The sequence below is a fragment of the Alternaria novae-zelandiae genome, assembly GCF_023758075.1.
Source record: "Alternaria novae-zelandiae strain BMP 2774 chromosome Unknown scaffold_20, whole genome shotgun sequence".
NCBI lineage: Eukaryota > Fungi > Ascomycota > Dothideomycetes > Pleosporales > Pleosporaceae > Alternaria > Alternaria novae-zelandiae.
In genome coordinates, this window is record NW_026056980.1 from 333,088 (window position 1) to 347,796 (window position 14,709).

The 14,709-nt window shown below is 51.3% G+C and overlaps 4 protein-coding genes across 4 annotated transcripts; 1 reads left to right on the forward strand and 3 right to left on the reverse strand.

The window, feature by feature from the left end:
- Nucleotides 1–624: 624 nt before the first annotated feature.
- J4E88_008647 (uncharacterized protein) lies at nt 625–1,652 on the reverse strand (the record flags this gene model as incomplete). The annotated part of the gene is made up of 2 exons (XM_049402256.1): nt 625–1,438; nt 1,528–1,652. 2 exons carry the CDS (start codon nt 1,650–1,652, stop codon nt 625–627), a joined length of 939 nt encoding a protein of 312 aa, XP_049251927.1.
- A 4,052-nt stretch (nt 1,653–5,704) lies between these two features.
- Nucleotides 5,705–9,264, reverse strand: J4E88_008648 (uncharacterized protein; the record flags this gene model as incomplete). Its single annotated transcript, XM_049402257.1, has 9 exons — nt 5,705–6,758; nt 6,806–7,211; nt 7,273–7,304; nt 7,351–7,453; nt 7,506–7,769; nt 7,817–7,911; nt 7,964–8,248; nt 8,296–9,054; nt 9,212–9,264. 9 exons carry the CDS (start codon nt 9,262–9,264, stop codon nt 5,705–5,707), a joined length of 3,051 nt encoding a protein of 1,016 aa, XP_049251928.1.
- A 3,237-nt stretch (nt 9,265–12,501) lies between these two features.
- J4E88_008649 (uncharacterized protein) lies at nt 12,502–13,629 on the reverse strand (the record flags this gene model as incomplete). The annotated part of the gene is made up of 3 exons (XM_049402258.1): nt 12,502–12,693; nt 12,751–13,366; nt 13,460–13,629. The coding sequence occupies 3 exons, from the start codon at nt 13,627–13,629 to the stop codon at nt 12,502–12,504; spliced, it is 978 nt and encodes a 325-aa protein (XP_049251929.1).
- A 494-nt stretch (nt 13,630–14,123) lies between these two features.
- J4E88_008650 (uncharacterized protein) lies at nt 14,124–14,640 on the forward strand (the record flags this gene model as incomplete). The annotated part of the gene is made up of 3 exons (XM_049402259.1): nt 14,124–14,130; nt 14,306–14,459; nt 14,595–14,640. 3 exons carry the CDS (start codon nt 14,124–14,126, stop codon nt 14,638–14,640), a joined length of 207 nt encoding a protein of 68 aa, XP_049251930.1.
- Nucleotides 14,641–14,709: the final 69 nt, after the last annotated feature.

The following is a 14,709-nucleotide window of genomic DNA, read 5'->3' on the forward strand; positions in this document are numbered from 1 at the left end:
TGACGCATGAGGGCAAGAGATGGATACGTACTGCGATACATCGAGCGATATCCAGATATGCAGCAACACTCGTCGCGCGACGACACACATCCCATATTACGGATGCGAACGATACACCTCCGCCGCGGAGACTGGGACGCGCCCAGGAAGGTCAGAAGCACACCAGACCGACGTGTGCTGACCGTATAGTGCGAGTTAGTCAAGCACACAAGCAGAGAGGGCAATGGGTATATACCAAGGGCATGGTTCATGCGATACAGCGTTGCGATTGGCGTTTACATTGGGGTTTCTGCATCTACAAGCGATGGGAGATGGCACCGGCGTTCGAAGTGCTCGACGCCTACTTAGTGCTGTATCAGTACCGAATTAGGATAAAGATAAATATAATGATTGTATCAAGCTTACGTCTGTGTTCATGAGTAGCTGGGATGGGCTCGTTGTTCCTTGCTCAAGGGAAGTTGACATACTGAATCACGCCTTCGATGAGATCTTTACGCTCTCTTTAGATATACAATCACTCATCCATTCATTCAATCATGCCATCATAAGCACCAGGGTATCTCCAGCGCAAAAACACATCCACAAAACGCCATGCCATGCAATGCTCCCAGTGCCCCCTCCCACCTACAAATCAATCAAGTCCGGCGCCTCCCCACTCCCCACCCCCCTCAACAACACAATCATATTCCCATTCTGACACGGCTCCCCAATCTTCTCACTAAATTTGAGCAACCTCCCACCCTCCACATGGAAAACCCTCAACTTCTCCTCCTCGCCCCCACCCCGGTTATTCACATTCTGCACCTGCAGCGCCTTCGCCGCCATATCTAACACGCGTCCCACAGTCCACTCTTTGTTATAGAAGAATTTCCCCGTGGGGTATTTCGCTTTCGTTGTATCGGCCGAGGCTTCGACGTGGAGGTATATGCGCTTTTCAGCGGGGATACTAGCTTCGCCTTTTGCGACGCGTTTGAGGGCGTTGAGTTCGGATTGCGCGGATGATGCGGTGGAGGAAGAGGATTTGCCTAGGCCGAGGAAACCGCCTGTTTTCTTGGATGAAGAGCGCCGTTTCTCATCATCTTTCTTCTTCTGCTCCGCCCATGCTTTTAGCCGAGTGAGCGCGGTTTGCGTGCGTGCTTGGACGTAGTTCTGGGGGCGCGCGCCGAGGGGTGTGAGGGTGGAGCAGGAGTGGTCTTCTTCGAAGCGGTGTTTGAGGCAGTATCGTCTGTTACAGCGCGGGCAGTGGACGCCTTGTGCGCGCGCGGTGTCTATGAATGTTTTGCAAGAGGGGTCGGCGCATTGTGAGTCGTGGTTGTAGACGCTGGGTTTGGGGGCGGATGGGGTGGTGTTTTGGGCGTTTTTGGCTTTTTGGCGCGCCCATTCGCCTTCTTTGGGGCATTTGTGTGCGTATTCGGTGCGGTGGTCGAGGCAGAATTTCCTGGGGGGAGGTGTTAGTATGGTGAAGTCCACGGGTGTCTTGTGTAGGTACGCGTGGGACGCGTAGCCTTCGATGTGGTAAGGACCTACCCGTGACAACTCTCGCAGCGGAACGGTAGGAAGTCTAACACATTGCAGTATTCCATCTGGCAATGCGCCCCGATTGCTTCTAAGTCGCCCTTCATCTCGGTGTAGCTTGATTCGTTGGCTGCCATGGTTGTGGTGGCTATGGGAATGATATATGTGTGGAAGGCTGAGTGAAGAAGATGCTGGAGAGCTAACACGGAGGCGACAGTGTGTAATAACGAAGCTGAGCAAGCATCAGAAGCCTCGAGAAGGCGGTTAGGCTACCAAGAGCTTACGATTGTCGCCGCGCCATCTCGGAAGGCGATTCCGATGAATGTGGCGCTAACCGTGAATGATTGCTAGCGTCAGGGTCCAGCAGCTGCCATCCGTCTCGTCTACGCCTGCCTTCACTTTTACTTTCACACCACGACAACGATGTAAATCATCAACAACAAATGCCAGCTACGGCGGAGCACATCTCAGTCGCCTGTGCTTGACATAAAGCGGACGAAATTCCAATCTTGGTTCATCGCCTTCATCAATTTGGTAGCAAGGCTGAAGCTCAGCCTCGCCAACACCATGTACATGATCATGCACGCATTTCATTCGCTCAATATGAGCCTGGTCAGCCGTGCTTATGCATATGAACCCATTCCCCGCTGTTGTCATCCATCTTTCTTATCACAACACCTCAAATGGCGGAGGTGGTGGGCGCCGTCGCCGCGGTCGTCCAGTTCGTGGACGTAGCTCTCCGCCTTTCCTCCTGTCTCGAACGCTTCTGCTCAGATGTGCGCAATGTGCCGCGGCGTTTTGTTCAGCTGCAAACCGACCTACGTCAGCAAATCGAGATCGCGCAACAGATCCAGAATCACCGCTTGCCTGGTTTCGCAACGGCAGTAGCGTCCTCCACGTTTGACACGCCTCTAGCTGAGTACATTGATCTTGCTGAGGAGTTGTGTAAGACACTAGAGATATTACTCTCCCGCAAGAATGATGGAGTGCTGCAACGAGGCTGGGATGCTATATGCTCTGTTCGTAAGAAGGAAGAGGTGGCAAACATATGTGATCGACTCGAACAGAAAAAGAGCACCCTCTCATTATGGCTAGAAGCAGCGAATCTGTGAGTGAAGTCACAACAGTGCAAAAGCTGACTGCCTGACCTGGAGACTACGACTGTACTGACTGACATGCAGCAAGCTCACATCAAGTATTGCAGCGAATACAGATCAGACGCGGCTCGATGTCGGCAAGACCTTGACGATCATGAAGACAGTCGATGGCAGCTCGAATGTGATCGCGACGAATACAGAACAGCTGATTTCTCATGTCGAAGAGACCGACCGGAACCTAGCGACCACTTCCATTAGAACGGAACGCATCATGGAAGACACTCAACGCCTACTGACAGGATACGATGCGGATATAACAGCACAGCAATCAAGTCGACAGATCACGGCAATGACTTTGGCAAATACAGAGCAGATTATCGCAGCCATCGAGAAATTGACTACAAGCCCAGGCTACCACAGTCTACACAGAGGAGGTAGCTACGTCATGGACAACGCCCATGTAAGCTCCAGAGAAAGCCAGGAAGTTCGGCGGGGCACGATGAACCATGGTCGTATACCTCAAAGATGCAGATGTCGTACTGTCAGTACTGCACGTCGGTGGCAGCCATTATCAATACTTCGATTCACGCGGACCTTCCGAACACAACACTTCTCATACTGTCCAGATTACCAAAATTCGGAACAAAGTCTCGAAGTCACTATGCAAATTGTTCCTCCGTCATGGCTTCTATCCCAGACGATCGACTTCGGGACCAAAGTAAGGAACTGGTCGACCATGAGCGCTTTCTCGATAAGTCCAATGGTCATCGGCACAAGTAGACTCGTTGATTTAAAGACCTCGCCTGCGTTTCTTGCGATTAAAAGTACTGAGAAAGAGCTCCAGACGCTTCACATAACTAAGCGTAGTCAGCATCACCTTGTGACTCAGCTCCACAACACGATCCAACGGATGTTCGACAATGCAGAAGCTTCGGCCCTGGATGTGGATAGTGACGGTCGTACTGTCTTGAATGTAAGCATACGCATTTGGGTGGTACAACTATATTCTAATACGCATCCGACAGGAGACTGTCCACCTGTTCATCGCACATATTGACCCGTCATGCATCGCAGAATACGCAGCTCTTTTCCAATTTTTGGTGGACAGAGGTGCCGATCCCAACGTGATTAGAGACGTCTTCCCCAGCCACTCATTCGAACATTTAACGCATTATGGGGGTACCCCATGTGATCAACTAATGGACCCAATGTTTTTTCACGTAGCGTATGAACCTTTTAGAGTTAAATTTGAAGGGCTTCGGACCATTCTAGATTTGTTCGTAGAGGCTGACGGGCATACGTCGAAACCCTTCACAGGTGATAGCCGTCCAGGTTATCGATGCATCGGTTTTCGCAACGATGTCACACAGTTGAGCTTCTTTGAAGATCAAATCGATAGTGAGTTCCCTGTTCTATTCGATACGAGCTCCTCCTAAAATGTTTCGCAGTCATGGATCTCGGGGATCTTGTGCCGATCATCTTGCAACAACAAGAGGAGCATTTCCACCGCATGATCGAAAAGACTGAGCCATCGACATTGAATCGTAAATCACCGATCAATGGACTTGCTCCAATCCATTTCGCCGTCTTATGGCCAACCGGACTGAGGATGCTCGTAGGGAGAGGTGTGGATGTGAATATCGAAGACAACTACGGTCGACGACCCGTACATCTTGCCGTGGCTCTAGGGATCGATGAATCTGTGCGATGCTTGCTCAACGCGGACTGTGGGCTCTTTACCCCAGTAGAAGACTACAGCCTGTTTCAATATGCGCTGAGCTTGCGGGACGAAGAAGAAAGATCAGACATACTTCTTCAAGTCACCCGGGCGCTAAGGAATCGACATACTCGTCTTATCGATCTGGCCAATCTATGTTTGCCACCATCGGTTTTTGATAAGCTTGAATTGGCACCCCACGGACTACAGGAACAGCGTGCGCCGTCGATCGCCGAAAAGCTTCTTTCGCATGGCATTGAAGTCCCTCCGGCTCTCGAACTCGATGGTAAGGGATTGTATCTATCCACCACAGCCGGCTATAACACTGTTCATATAAAACCGGATGCAGCAGATACACTATTCTCTGCTGGATTCGACGATATCGACAAATCCGACGAGCACGGATGGACGCCGTTTTTGCAAAGTTGGTTCTATCACAACTTTGAGATGGTGGATTGGTTTGGAAGCAGGGGTCTGGCATTAGATTGCAAGCACGCGGAGACTCATTTGACTGGTCTTCATCTTTATACAAAGGGCATGGACCTCGAGGGGACGCTTTCCAATGTCACATCAAGCATGGAAAAACACTACATCGAATCGATACAAAAGAAACTCGGGATACCCTACGATGGTTGTACTTGTACATGCTCCCCCAAGGGCTGCACACCTGTCAAATTCATATTCGAAAATGACGATGGATACTGCTATGCTCCACAAAAATATCAGATCCGAAGATTTATCAAAGATCTGAACCCACCAAAGCGTCTAATGAATCAGTACATTTACCATCTCACGCGACACATTCTGTTCGATCTCTTGGGTGGTGAACATACTTGCTGTTCTCTTGGACAGGAGTATGGATCGTCATGGAGGCTTCAGAAACCCACAAGAAATGTCAAGTGGCGTAAGACATATCGCGATCCCACCAATGTCCTCGGCGAGCATGATCAGTGCTGCATGAATGGACTTCCCGTGCCACGATGGGCGAGTTTACAAGCTCTACGAGACCCTGACGTCTTCAGCGCAACTCTGGACTCTGCGATGTCACACTACGACGAGATGGAACGACCTGATACTATGCCAGCCGAGGGGCAAGTTTACGGGTATATCAATTGGATTTTGGAGGAAGGGTACTTGGACATCGATGTAAGCAACGGCTGTGAACATGACCTGGATGAAGACATGTGGACAGTAGACACAATGTAGAGTTTTGTATCGCACACCCTGTCGCATGGCATTTTCCCGCATACCATGTTCAGAATCATCGAAACCACTGTATTACTACTCCTACCAAACGCCGAGTCAATGCTCATATATCTACCCAACGCCACCCGTATGCAAATCCCACCCCGTTGAACCATACCCACCCAAAACATCACGACCTAACCTTCGTATCCGCATCCGCAACTCTCCCAACCAACCCCCTAATCTTCGGCCAAAGCTCCGGGATACGAAAAGGTTTCGAAATCGCATCGTCCATTCCCGACGCCAGCGACTGTTCAATCTGCTCCATACGCGCATTCGCGCTCACAGCCAGAATAGGCAGACGAAGCGATTGCTTATCCGGCCTTTCGTGCGACGCCGAAGACGTAGATGACGTCTTCTTATGACAAGCTCGACCCGACGATGGTACCCCCGGTGTTGGTGGCGCGGCAAGCAGACCCTGGTGTTCATAGTCGCGGATAAGGCGGGCGCAAGTCAGGCCGTCCATGATGGGCATTTCTATGTCCATGAGGATGATGTCGAGGTCGTGTTTCTTGTCCGGCTTGGAACTGTCTTCCTCGTTGCGCCAGTATACGCTGTCTTTGAGCCATCCCAACGCTTCTTGGCCGTTTCCTGCTACGCTGATGTTCCAGCCGAACTTTTGCAGTTGCTTCCTAAGGACCTTTTGGTTGACGAGGTTGTCTTCTACGATGAGCACGTTGAGTCTGATGGATTGCATGGCCTCTTCCCCTGTCATGGTACGACGAGGGACGGGGCGAGCTTGCACGGCGCGCGCGGAGACTTGGTCGGCTGGTGGGTGCGCGAGGCGCGTGCTGATGAAGAAGGCGAATGTTGAGCCTTGCTCTTTTTCGGAGTGAACACCGATGGCACCTCCTTGTAACTTAGTAAGAGACTTGGAGATGAAGAGACCGAGGCCTGAACCGCCGTATTTGACATGAGTGCGTGGCGTGGCTTGTGAGAAGCGGGAGAAGAGTTTCTTTTGCTCGTCTGTGGTCATACCACAGCCGGTGTCTTTGACCTTTAGCCAGAGGAATGCTATTTTGCCTTCGCCCCATTCGGCTTTGTCGGTGATGTCTGTCTTGAACTTCTCATCGTCGGTGAAGGTTATCTCGTTCCAGCACTTAGGTGGACGGGTCCAGGAGCCACCGATAGTGACGGTGATGGCTTTTTGAGGGCGGTCTTTGGTGAATTTAATGGCGTTGGTTCTGGCATTGTTAGCGGAGGGTATGCGACATGGAGATGAGAATCTTACAGTAGATTGATGAGGACTTGCAAGAGGCGTGAGGGGTCAAGCATCGTCCAATCCATGCCATTGAAAGTCTCATCAATGAGGAAAGCGAGCTTAATACCCGCCTGATTGCACTCGACATCGAACATGCGCACCGCATCCGATACCACCACCGCGGGCTGCACGCGCATTGGCGTGATCAAGATCAAGTTAGAATCAAGTTTCGACAGGGTGAGCACGTCGTCAATAACGCGTTTTTGGTGCATCGAACATGACACGATGATCAGCAGCGATTCGATGCAGCTCTGAACTTCTGCTTCTGCCTTGGATGTTTCGGACGAATCTTTCGATGCTATGATTTGGCGTCTGGATAGTTGTTGGAGCGAAGCGATAACGGAGTCGGCGCATTGTATGACTGCCGACAGTGGATCTAGATGTTGGCAAACGACGTTAGCAGTGGCTCGTATATCTTGTGCAGATGCGTTACTCACTCCTGAGTTCGTGCGAAGTCATATCAATGAAGCTGGACTTGTCAACAAGAGTCGATTGCAGAGCGCGCAGTGAAATACTTTTCTTGTTGTCGTTTTGCTTCCAGCGCTTCGTGAATGCGGCGCCGCTGAACGCTTTCAGCCCACTTGAACTGTGATATGTCGAATAACGTCCCCATAATGCCTACAGGGATTAGCATATGCATGATGAAGAATGCAGAAAGGCATCATCTTACTTATCACTTTGCCGTTCTCGTCCAGCTCGGGGCAACTTGAACTTTGCACCCATATATTCGAGCGAATACCATCTTGATTGACCCAAGTCTTGTTCAAACGAAATTGTATACCTTTGGCTTTACCGCTCGTGAGCATGTTCTCCCAACCTTTCTTGACTTTTTCGACATCCTCCTTAGCGATGAGGTTAAACCAGTCGTATTGGCTGACTGAACCATGTGGATGGCCAGTAAGCTCGAAGAAATGGTCATTGACGAAGTTCATGCCTATATCAAGATTAGCAAATACTCTGCGATGAGCCGATCCCACATACCACCCTCAGGTATGTACACGTATATAGCGGTAGGGGATACTTGGGCAAAGCGCGCAAATTTCATTTCCGCCAGCCGCGCTTGTTCGAGTGCTTCGCTAGAAATGGAATCAGTATGTTTACATCAGGCATGCTGCAAATCAACCTTACACTTGTGCTTGTGCTGTCTCTTGCGACTTCTTTTGTGCGTTGATGTCCACGGTATTGCCGGCAACACCGATCAATTTCTTGTCATCATCGAAGACCGGAACACAAGCTGAAAGTACCCATTGCGCGGCGCGTTCCGTTCCTGTGGGTGCCTTCCATCGCATCTCGAACGTAACGGATTTTCCCTGCGAAAGCTTATTCCACATGGACATCACCAGTGCTTGGTCATCGGGGTAGACAAGATCCATGAATGAGAACTCGTCAGGATTGACGTTTTTGGGGTGGGAGCTGGGACTTGTCAACGCCGTGAAACATCGTGTCGTGGTTGTAGTTACCTCAATTTATACCATGCCTCATTAGCATGCAAAAGCTTTCCCTCTGCGTTGTACTCAAACACTCCAACATCGCTCATCTCCATCATAGTCTGGATACTTTCCCACCTGGCATGAAGGTTCGTATACGGAATGTTCTTGAGCGATATTGATCTATCGCGCTTGAGGTCATTGATGAGCTGTGCTTTTGATCGTGTAAAGACTGGCGCTCGACTCATAGTGAGATGATCGTCATCGTCTGCTTCTTCCTCCAAGGAAGGCGCTTCTTGCTGCTGCGCGTCGGATCCTGTCGCTCTCACTAGCTTGAAGCCACCATTTCTCCCTGCCAGTTCTGCGGTCCAAACATGACCACCGAATTCATATCGAGGTTTGTATTCACCCAGTGCTTGCGCCCATGAGCGGAACAGGAGTGATGCTCTTTCCTCGGCTAGGATGGAGTTGCAGAGAGGGAGTCTGCGAAACGCTTCATTACAGAAGACAAACTCGAATTCAAGAGCTATCTCACCCGCTCTGATGACGAACAGTGGTGCGGCATCAAATTCCAGATCCTCTAGGTCCAGCAGGCGCCTGTGGGAGGGCTCGGCCGACGGCATCTCGGATGGGTCGTAGTAACCCTCGACGGGACATAGACGAAGGATAGGCGATTGAAGTTTGGCGTAAAAGATGATGATCGGTAAATGCTTGGTCTCAGCGCATAATACAAGATGCGGACGTAGCAATGCGACGGAAAGGGCGGTGTCCAGCAAGTGTGTCGCGATGAAGCTGCACGGGCAAGGCAGACTCGCTACTGGGGAAGTCAAGACCACGCTATATTCTCAAGTGGCTTTGCAATTGATATCCAGACTATGGATGTGGCGTGTATAACTCGGATGAGAATTGAGTGAGTTGGTGCGTTGTTTGTGGTAGCGTACCGGCTTACCCTAGGTGTGTGAGCCCGGAAAGAGCACCGGTGAAGTACCCAATGTGCGGCATTGCAGCTGCTGTATGTCCCTGAAAGTGGGGTCAAAATCGGACCGTTCTAGTTCTCGATGCCCGCAGTTTCTCACTAAACGTAGATGCACCGGATATCGGATCAGCGTACAGGAGAAGGAAACGTTCTCAGTGATTGGTCAGTGTGGCGAGTGTAAAGCTTTGATCTGGCCGCTAGATCAATCTCGAACGCGGGAGGAATTGAAATAGCGAAAGCGAATCCTTCAGGGTCTGAAAGATCTTCGATTTCGGCGCAATGCTCCGCTACCAACTGCTTCTTTCGGAGACCATGATATTTACTCACATCCCACGCGAGTTCCAACCCAGGTGGCCTCGCAGCATTTCGGCGTGGCACACCGGGATGACCGTCCCAAAGTTGAAAACCACGTCGATAATCCCAGACATACGTGCATAATAGTCAAAGAGTACCTTGGCGGATGTCCCGAAAGGGTGAAGTAGATGATTGTGATTCTCACTCAGCTTGAGGAATGGGGCCGTCACTAGCAGATGTCGCCGTCAGAGCAACGCAGCCTCGGCCTGACAGTGCACGATCAAGAGATGCAGCCAGCTGTATGCGTGACCATTGAGAATCTTGGGGGAGTGCGTTGTCAGTTATCGTTCCTCTTCGCGAGCTGCACTGCAGGTGGTGACACGTCTAATCACGTGCTAGCGCGCTTTTGATCCCTTGGCGTGTAACCCTGGATATAGGTGAAGTCGCGACTTCCGCGCATAGACACCGCAACCTTCGCCAACAATTGAGAGTCGCGGTCAGTTCTTCGAAGACACGAACTACTACGTCTTTTTAGCCATCGCTTGATACGCTGACATGAGCGACGATGAGTTTGGCTGGTCTTCGGGTGACGAAGAGCAGTTCGCTGCTAGCACAAACATTGCGCTTGATGGAAAGCGTAAGATCGCCAACGACAGCGCAGACATTGAGTCTTCAACCAAACGGAGTCGACATGAGGAGAACACCACCGATGCGCCATCGGCTAGCAGAATCCTCGCAAACAACATCCTGAAAGGACGCTTCGGGCTGAATGGCTTTCGGCTCGAACAGGAAAGAGCTATTACCCGCCTCCTTGATGGAGGTAGTGCAGTCGTTGTGTTTCCCACAGGAGGTGGCAAGAGTCTTTGCTACCAGGCAAGTCCTATTTTCATCAAATGAACTACTCATCTAACTTCACAAGGTGCCTGCTGTAGCGTTCAGATATCAAGACGAAGAGCTTGGTCGCCGGACTCGTGAACAGAGTGGCGTCACTCTAGTCATCGCGCCACTCATTGCTTTGATGAAGGATCAGGTCGACGCCCTCTTGCGCCGCGGTATAAAGGCTGCCGTACTGAACTCGTCCATCTCTCGCGACCAGTTCCTGGCTACACAAGACGATCTCAAGAAAGGGCATTTAGATCTGATCTACTGCGCACCAGAACGTCTCAACAGCGAAGGTTTTATTGCGTCGCTCAAAGACATTCCCGGAGGTATCCGTCTGCTAGCCGTGGATGAAGCGCATTGTATCTCAGAGTGGGGCCACTCATTCCGTCCCGATTACCTCAAGATTGCTCGCTTCGCAAAAGAAGCACAAGTTGAGAGAGTCGTGTGTTTGACAGCTACAGCCACACCGAAAGTTGCCGAAGACATCCGGGATGCTTTCTCCATATCGAGAGAGGGCCTGTTCAGGACGACCATGTACCGTCCGAATCTACGTCTTCTTGCCGAGGCGAACGGAAAGGACGCCGATTACGTGTCGAAACTTGCTGCTCACGTCAAAAAGTACCCAGGTCCTACCATCGTATATGTGACGATTCAAAAGGGCACGGAGATGCTGGCCGCAGAATTGAAGAAGCGTGGCTTCAACGCCAAATTTTATCACGCCGGAATGCCTGCGCCATTGCGCACGAAGACGCAAGACGAGTTTCTGGCTAGCACCGACATGATCGTTATCGCAACAATCGCATTCGGTATGGGGATCGACAAACCAGACATTCGTAGCATCGTTCATTTCGACATACCTGACAGCATCGAGTCTTACAGTCAACAAATTGGCAGAGCTGGACGAGACGGAAAGCCGAGTACGTGCATGTTCTACCTTTCGACGAAAGACTTCTATCTCCGCAACATCTTCACCTACGGCGATCGGCCTTCGCTCCGCTCATTGAAGCTCTTGATGCAGGACATATGTTCTCCTGCTCGCTCGAAGCTCAAAGCAGGTGATACTTTCCAGCTCTCATTATATACACAAGGGCAGGCAACCGACATCAAAGCCATCGTTCTTAGTATCCTGTACGCCCAAATGGAGTTGAACTTTGGACTCTTCCGTTCTGCTGGAGCTATGTACGCGAAGTATTCGTACATCACGAAGAACCCGAATCTCGTAAAGAATGATGGGTCATCCGCAGCTTCCGCTATCGTCAGAGCATCCGTCCAGAGTAGTAAATGGACACACGTCGCCTTGGACGACCTAGCGAACTCATCCAATATACCTCGAGCAGATCTAGTACGCAAAATGGACGAATGGAACGAGCGTGGCGCGATTGAGCTGAAGAAAGAAGGAGTGCAGAACATCTACCGCCTCGAACGTCCTTTACCATCTACACCCGAAGAGATCGACAAGATCGTCGCGCAGCTGGACGAAACCATGGAGAAGACCGAAACACAGAATCTCGCTCGCACCAAAGCCCTAATCAACCTCATCACCGACAAACGCTGCCTGTCTAGGTCACTCGCAGACTACTTCGGAGAGAGCACTGACATAGCAGAGGAATGCGGGCATTGCACGTGGTGCGAGACTCATACGCAGGCCGTACTACCTGATGAGCCGCCTCAACCTCCTGACCCAGCTAAGATCCAACAAGTATTGAAGGCAGTCAGCGTGCGCGATGACCCTAGGTTTCTCGCTAAGTTCGCCTTTGGGATCAAGAGCCCGCGCATGACTGCTCTGAAGGTGGACAAGAATCCTGCGTTTGAGTCGATGAACGTGTGCGATTTTCCCGAGTTGTTGAGGGTATTTACAGAGGCTTGCGAGAAGGGAGGGAAGAGAGGAAAGGCTTGAGCATCAGCGCAATGAATCTCTTGAAAGAATGATCTTGGTCCATTGCAAAGATACCCGTCTATATGAATCGAATCACATTTGGTCTTCTTAAAAGCGTCTCGAAGAGAAGAATTTCGTATATACATTCATACTGAGTGGGTAACGTAAGTCGTGATATCTACGCGCGCCGTGTATCTACCTCCCGAACTCTCTACAGCTCCTTCTTTAGCTTATTGGCCTCCGTCTCCTCCTTCCTCAACTCCTTAACACCCGTCGCCGGCCTTCCCTCAACCGCCTTCTCACCACCAAACGTCTTGAACGCTTTATAAAACAGCCACTCCGTCGCATGCTCCACCGGCTCGTCGAAGATGTAAGGCAGGAAAGGTACACCCGCGAGACCAAGCTATCGTATCGTTAGCATCTTACTCTCCTTCCAATCTGCTTCGACGTAATCACTTACCCCAATAGGACCCCACGTCCTCAACGTCTTATTCTTCGCATCCTTCAGCGCACGCCCCGAGTACCTGACTATACTGTGAATAGTAAAAGCCGGCAGACCCATTGACGCAACAGCCTGGAACACAGCTCTCTGCGCCATAACAGCCCTGTAATCCTCAATCGCCGGTATCCTCCCACCAACAACTTGCCCACCCGTCAACGCACTCCCCGCATCCCCATACTTGACCCCTTCCGTGCTCGTCGCCTGCTTCGCAGCCTCCTGCACCTTATCGAAGATCCCCGCTGCGTTACTCTTCCCGCCCGTCGCCGCCATATCTCTATCTTTACTCGTGACGTTCTCCAAAGTCTTCTCCGCGGCATCGTCCATGTACTTTTCCGGGTGCAGTATGCGCTGGTTGCGAACGTACGCTTTGTAGCCTTCGTGCGAGACGTCACCCATGAGGTAGAGCCAGGAGATACCGTAGGCGCCTTTCACGAGGTAGGGATGTGCGATGGGGCGGAAGGATTCGCCTATGTCGGAGGTGTAGGCTACGTAGCGGTGGGCGGAGAGCATGATGGTGCGGATGCGCGAGGCGTAGGCGGCGTAGCGGAGGGAGGTGTCTGTTGTGTCTTCGCCTCTGTCATTATGTTAGCTATCCATGTTGTAGAGAGAGGGGGAAGCAGGCGCATTGCTGGCAATCGTAAGGATGGGATTGAGGATGTATACATACTCGCCATCATAAAGCACTTCCCACAACTTCTCCTCATCGTTGAGTGTATCCTGAAGCTCCTTCGGTAACTGTTTCCTCGGCGGTGGAATCGAGAAGTCTGGTCGCGCGCCTTGTCGCTCTATAGGCACACCATCGATCTCTTCGATCTTCTTGTTGCTGTCTTTCGCCATGGTTGCGGTGTTGCTCAATTCCTTTTTCTAATGACCAGCTTCGCGCACGTTGTCTACATAAGAGAGAAGCGGAGAGAAAGAGATCAAGAACAGGTAATCGAGCAAGCGCTGGTAGTATAAGCTTACCACCCCATGCTTCTTCGGTACCACTACTGCCTACCTCACAGGCCCCAACAAGCTCACTCACACCACCTCGGTAGCCGCATACAGACGTCACACCCACTAAATCGCTTCGTAACCCACCAGCCACCCACCTGATCCCTGCCAGTTCCTTCCGTTTTCTTTCCCAGTGCACCAGCCACACCCCCACCGCCACACTTCGGCGCCAAGCCCCATCTTCTCTTCCGAAGAGAGCTCCGCGCAAGCACCCGGCAACGCTTGCACCCACCCCACGACTCTCTTACCTCCACCCTCCATCCATTGACGACGCATCACCCCGCTTACGGCACGGAAAACCCTCGAATACCGCAAAGATGGTTGCTATGTACACTATTATGGGCCGTCAGGTCGGATCGCACGTCGTATGTTTTCACCTTCACACCTTGCGGAGGAACAGAAAAACTTTGGACTGGGAAGGAATTGGAAGCGCTGGGTAGAGCCAGACGGCGCACTATCCGGGCGTCATTATGACGGCAATTTTTGGGGCTTGGAAAGATGGAATGGACATATCTTCAAGGATGGAAGCTAACCATTACTCTTCTGCAGCTCGCGATGGCCACCCTCGGCATAACCTTCACCGGTGCTGCGCTCTCCATGGGCGGCAAGAAGGCTGAGGACCCTACCACTCCCCCGATCAACGCGAAGAGCCCTGATGAGGAGAACTTTGTCAAGTGCGTACACACTACATATCCACAAACCTACGCACATCCATGCAGTCGTTGCGGCACGAGCTCTTGCGACGGAGCAGGGAGGCTGTTGCTGGAATCGATAATAGATGTGAGGACTAGGGCTAACACATACAACAGGGAGTACGTCAAGAAGGCCGCCGACAAGGTCCAAGGAAAGCAATAAACACGATACAACCCCCAACATACCGTTCGGATCGAGGGGATTGAATATAGTGGACGATAGACGAGAACA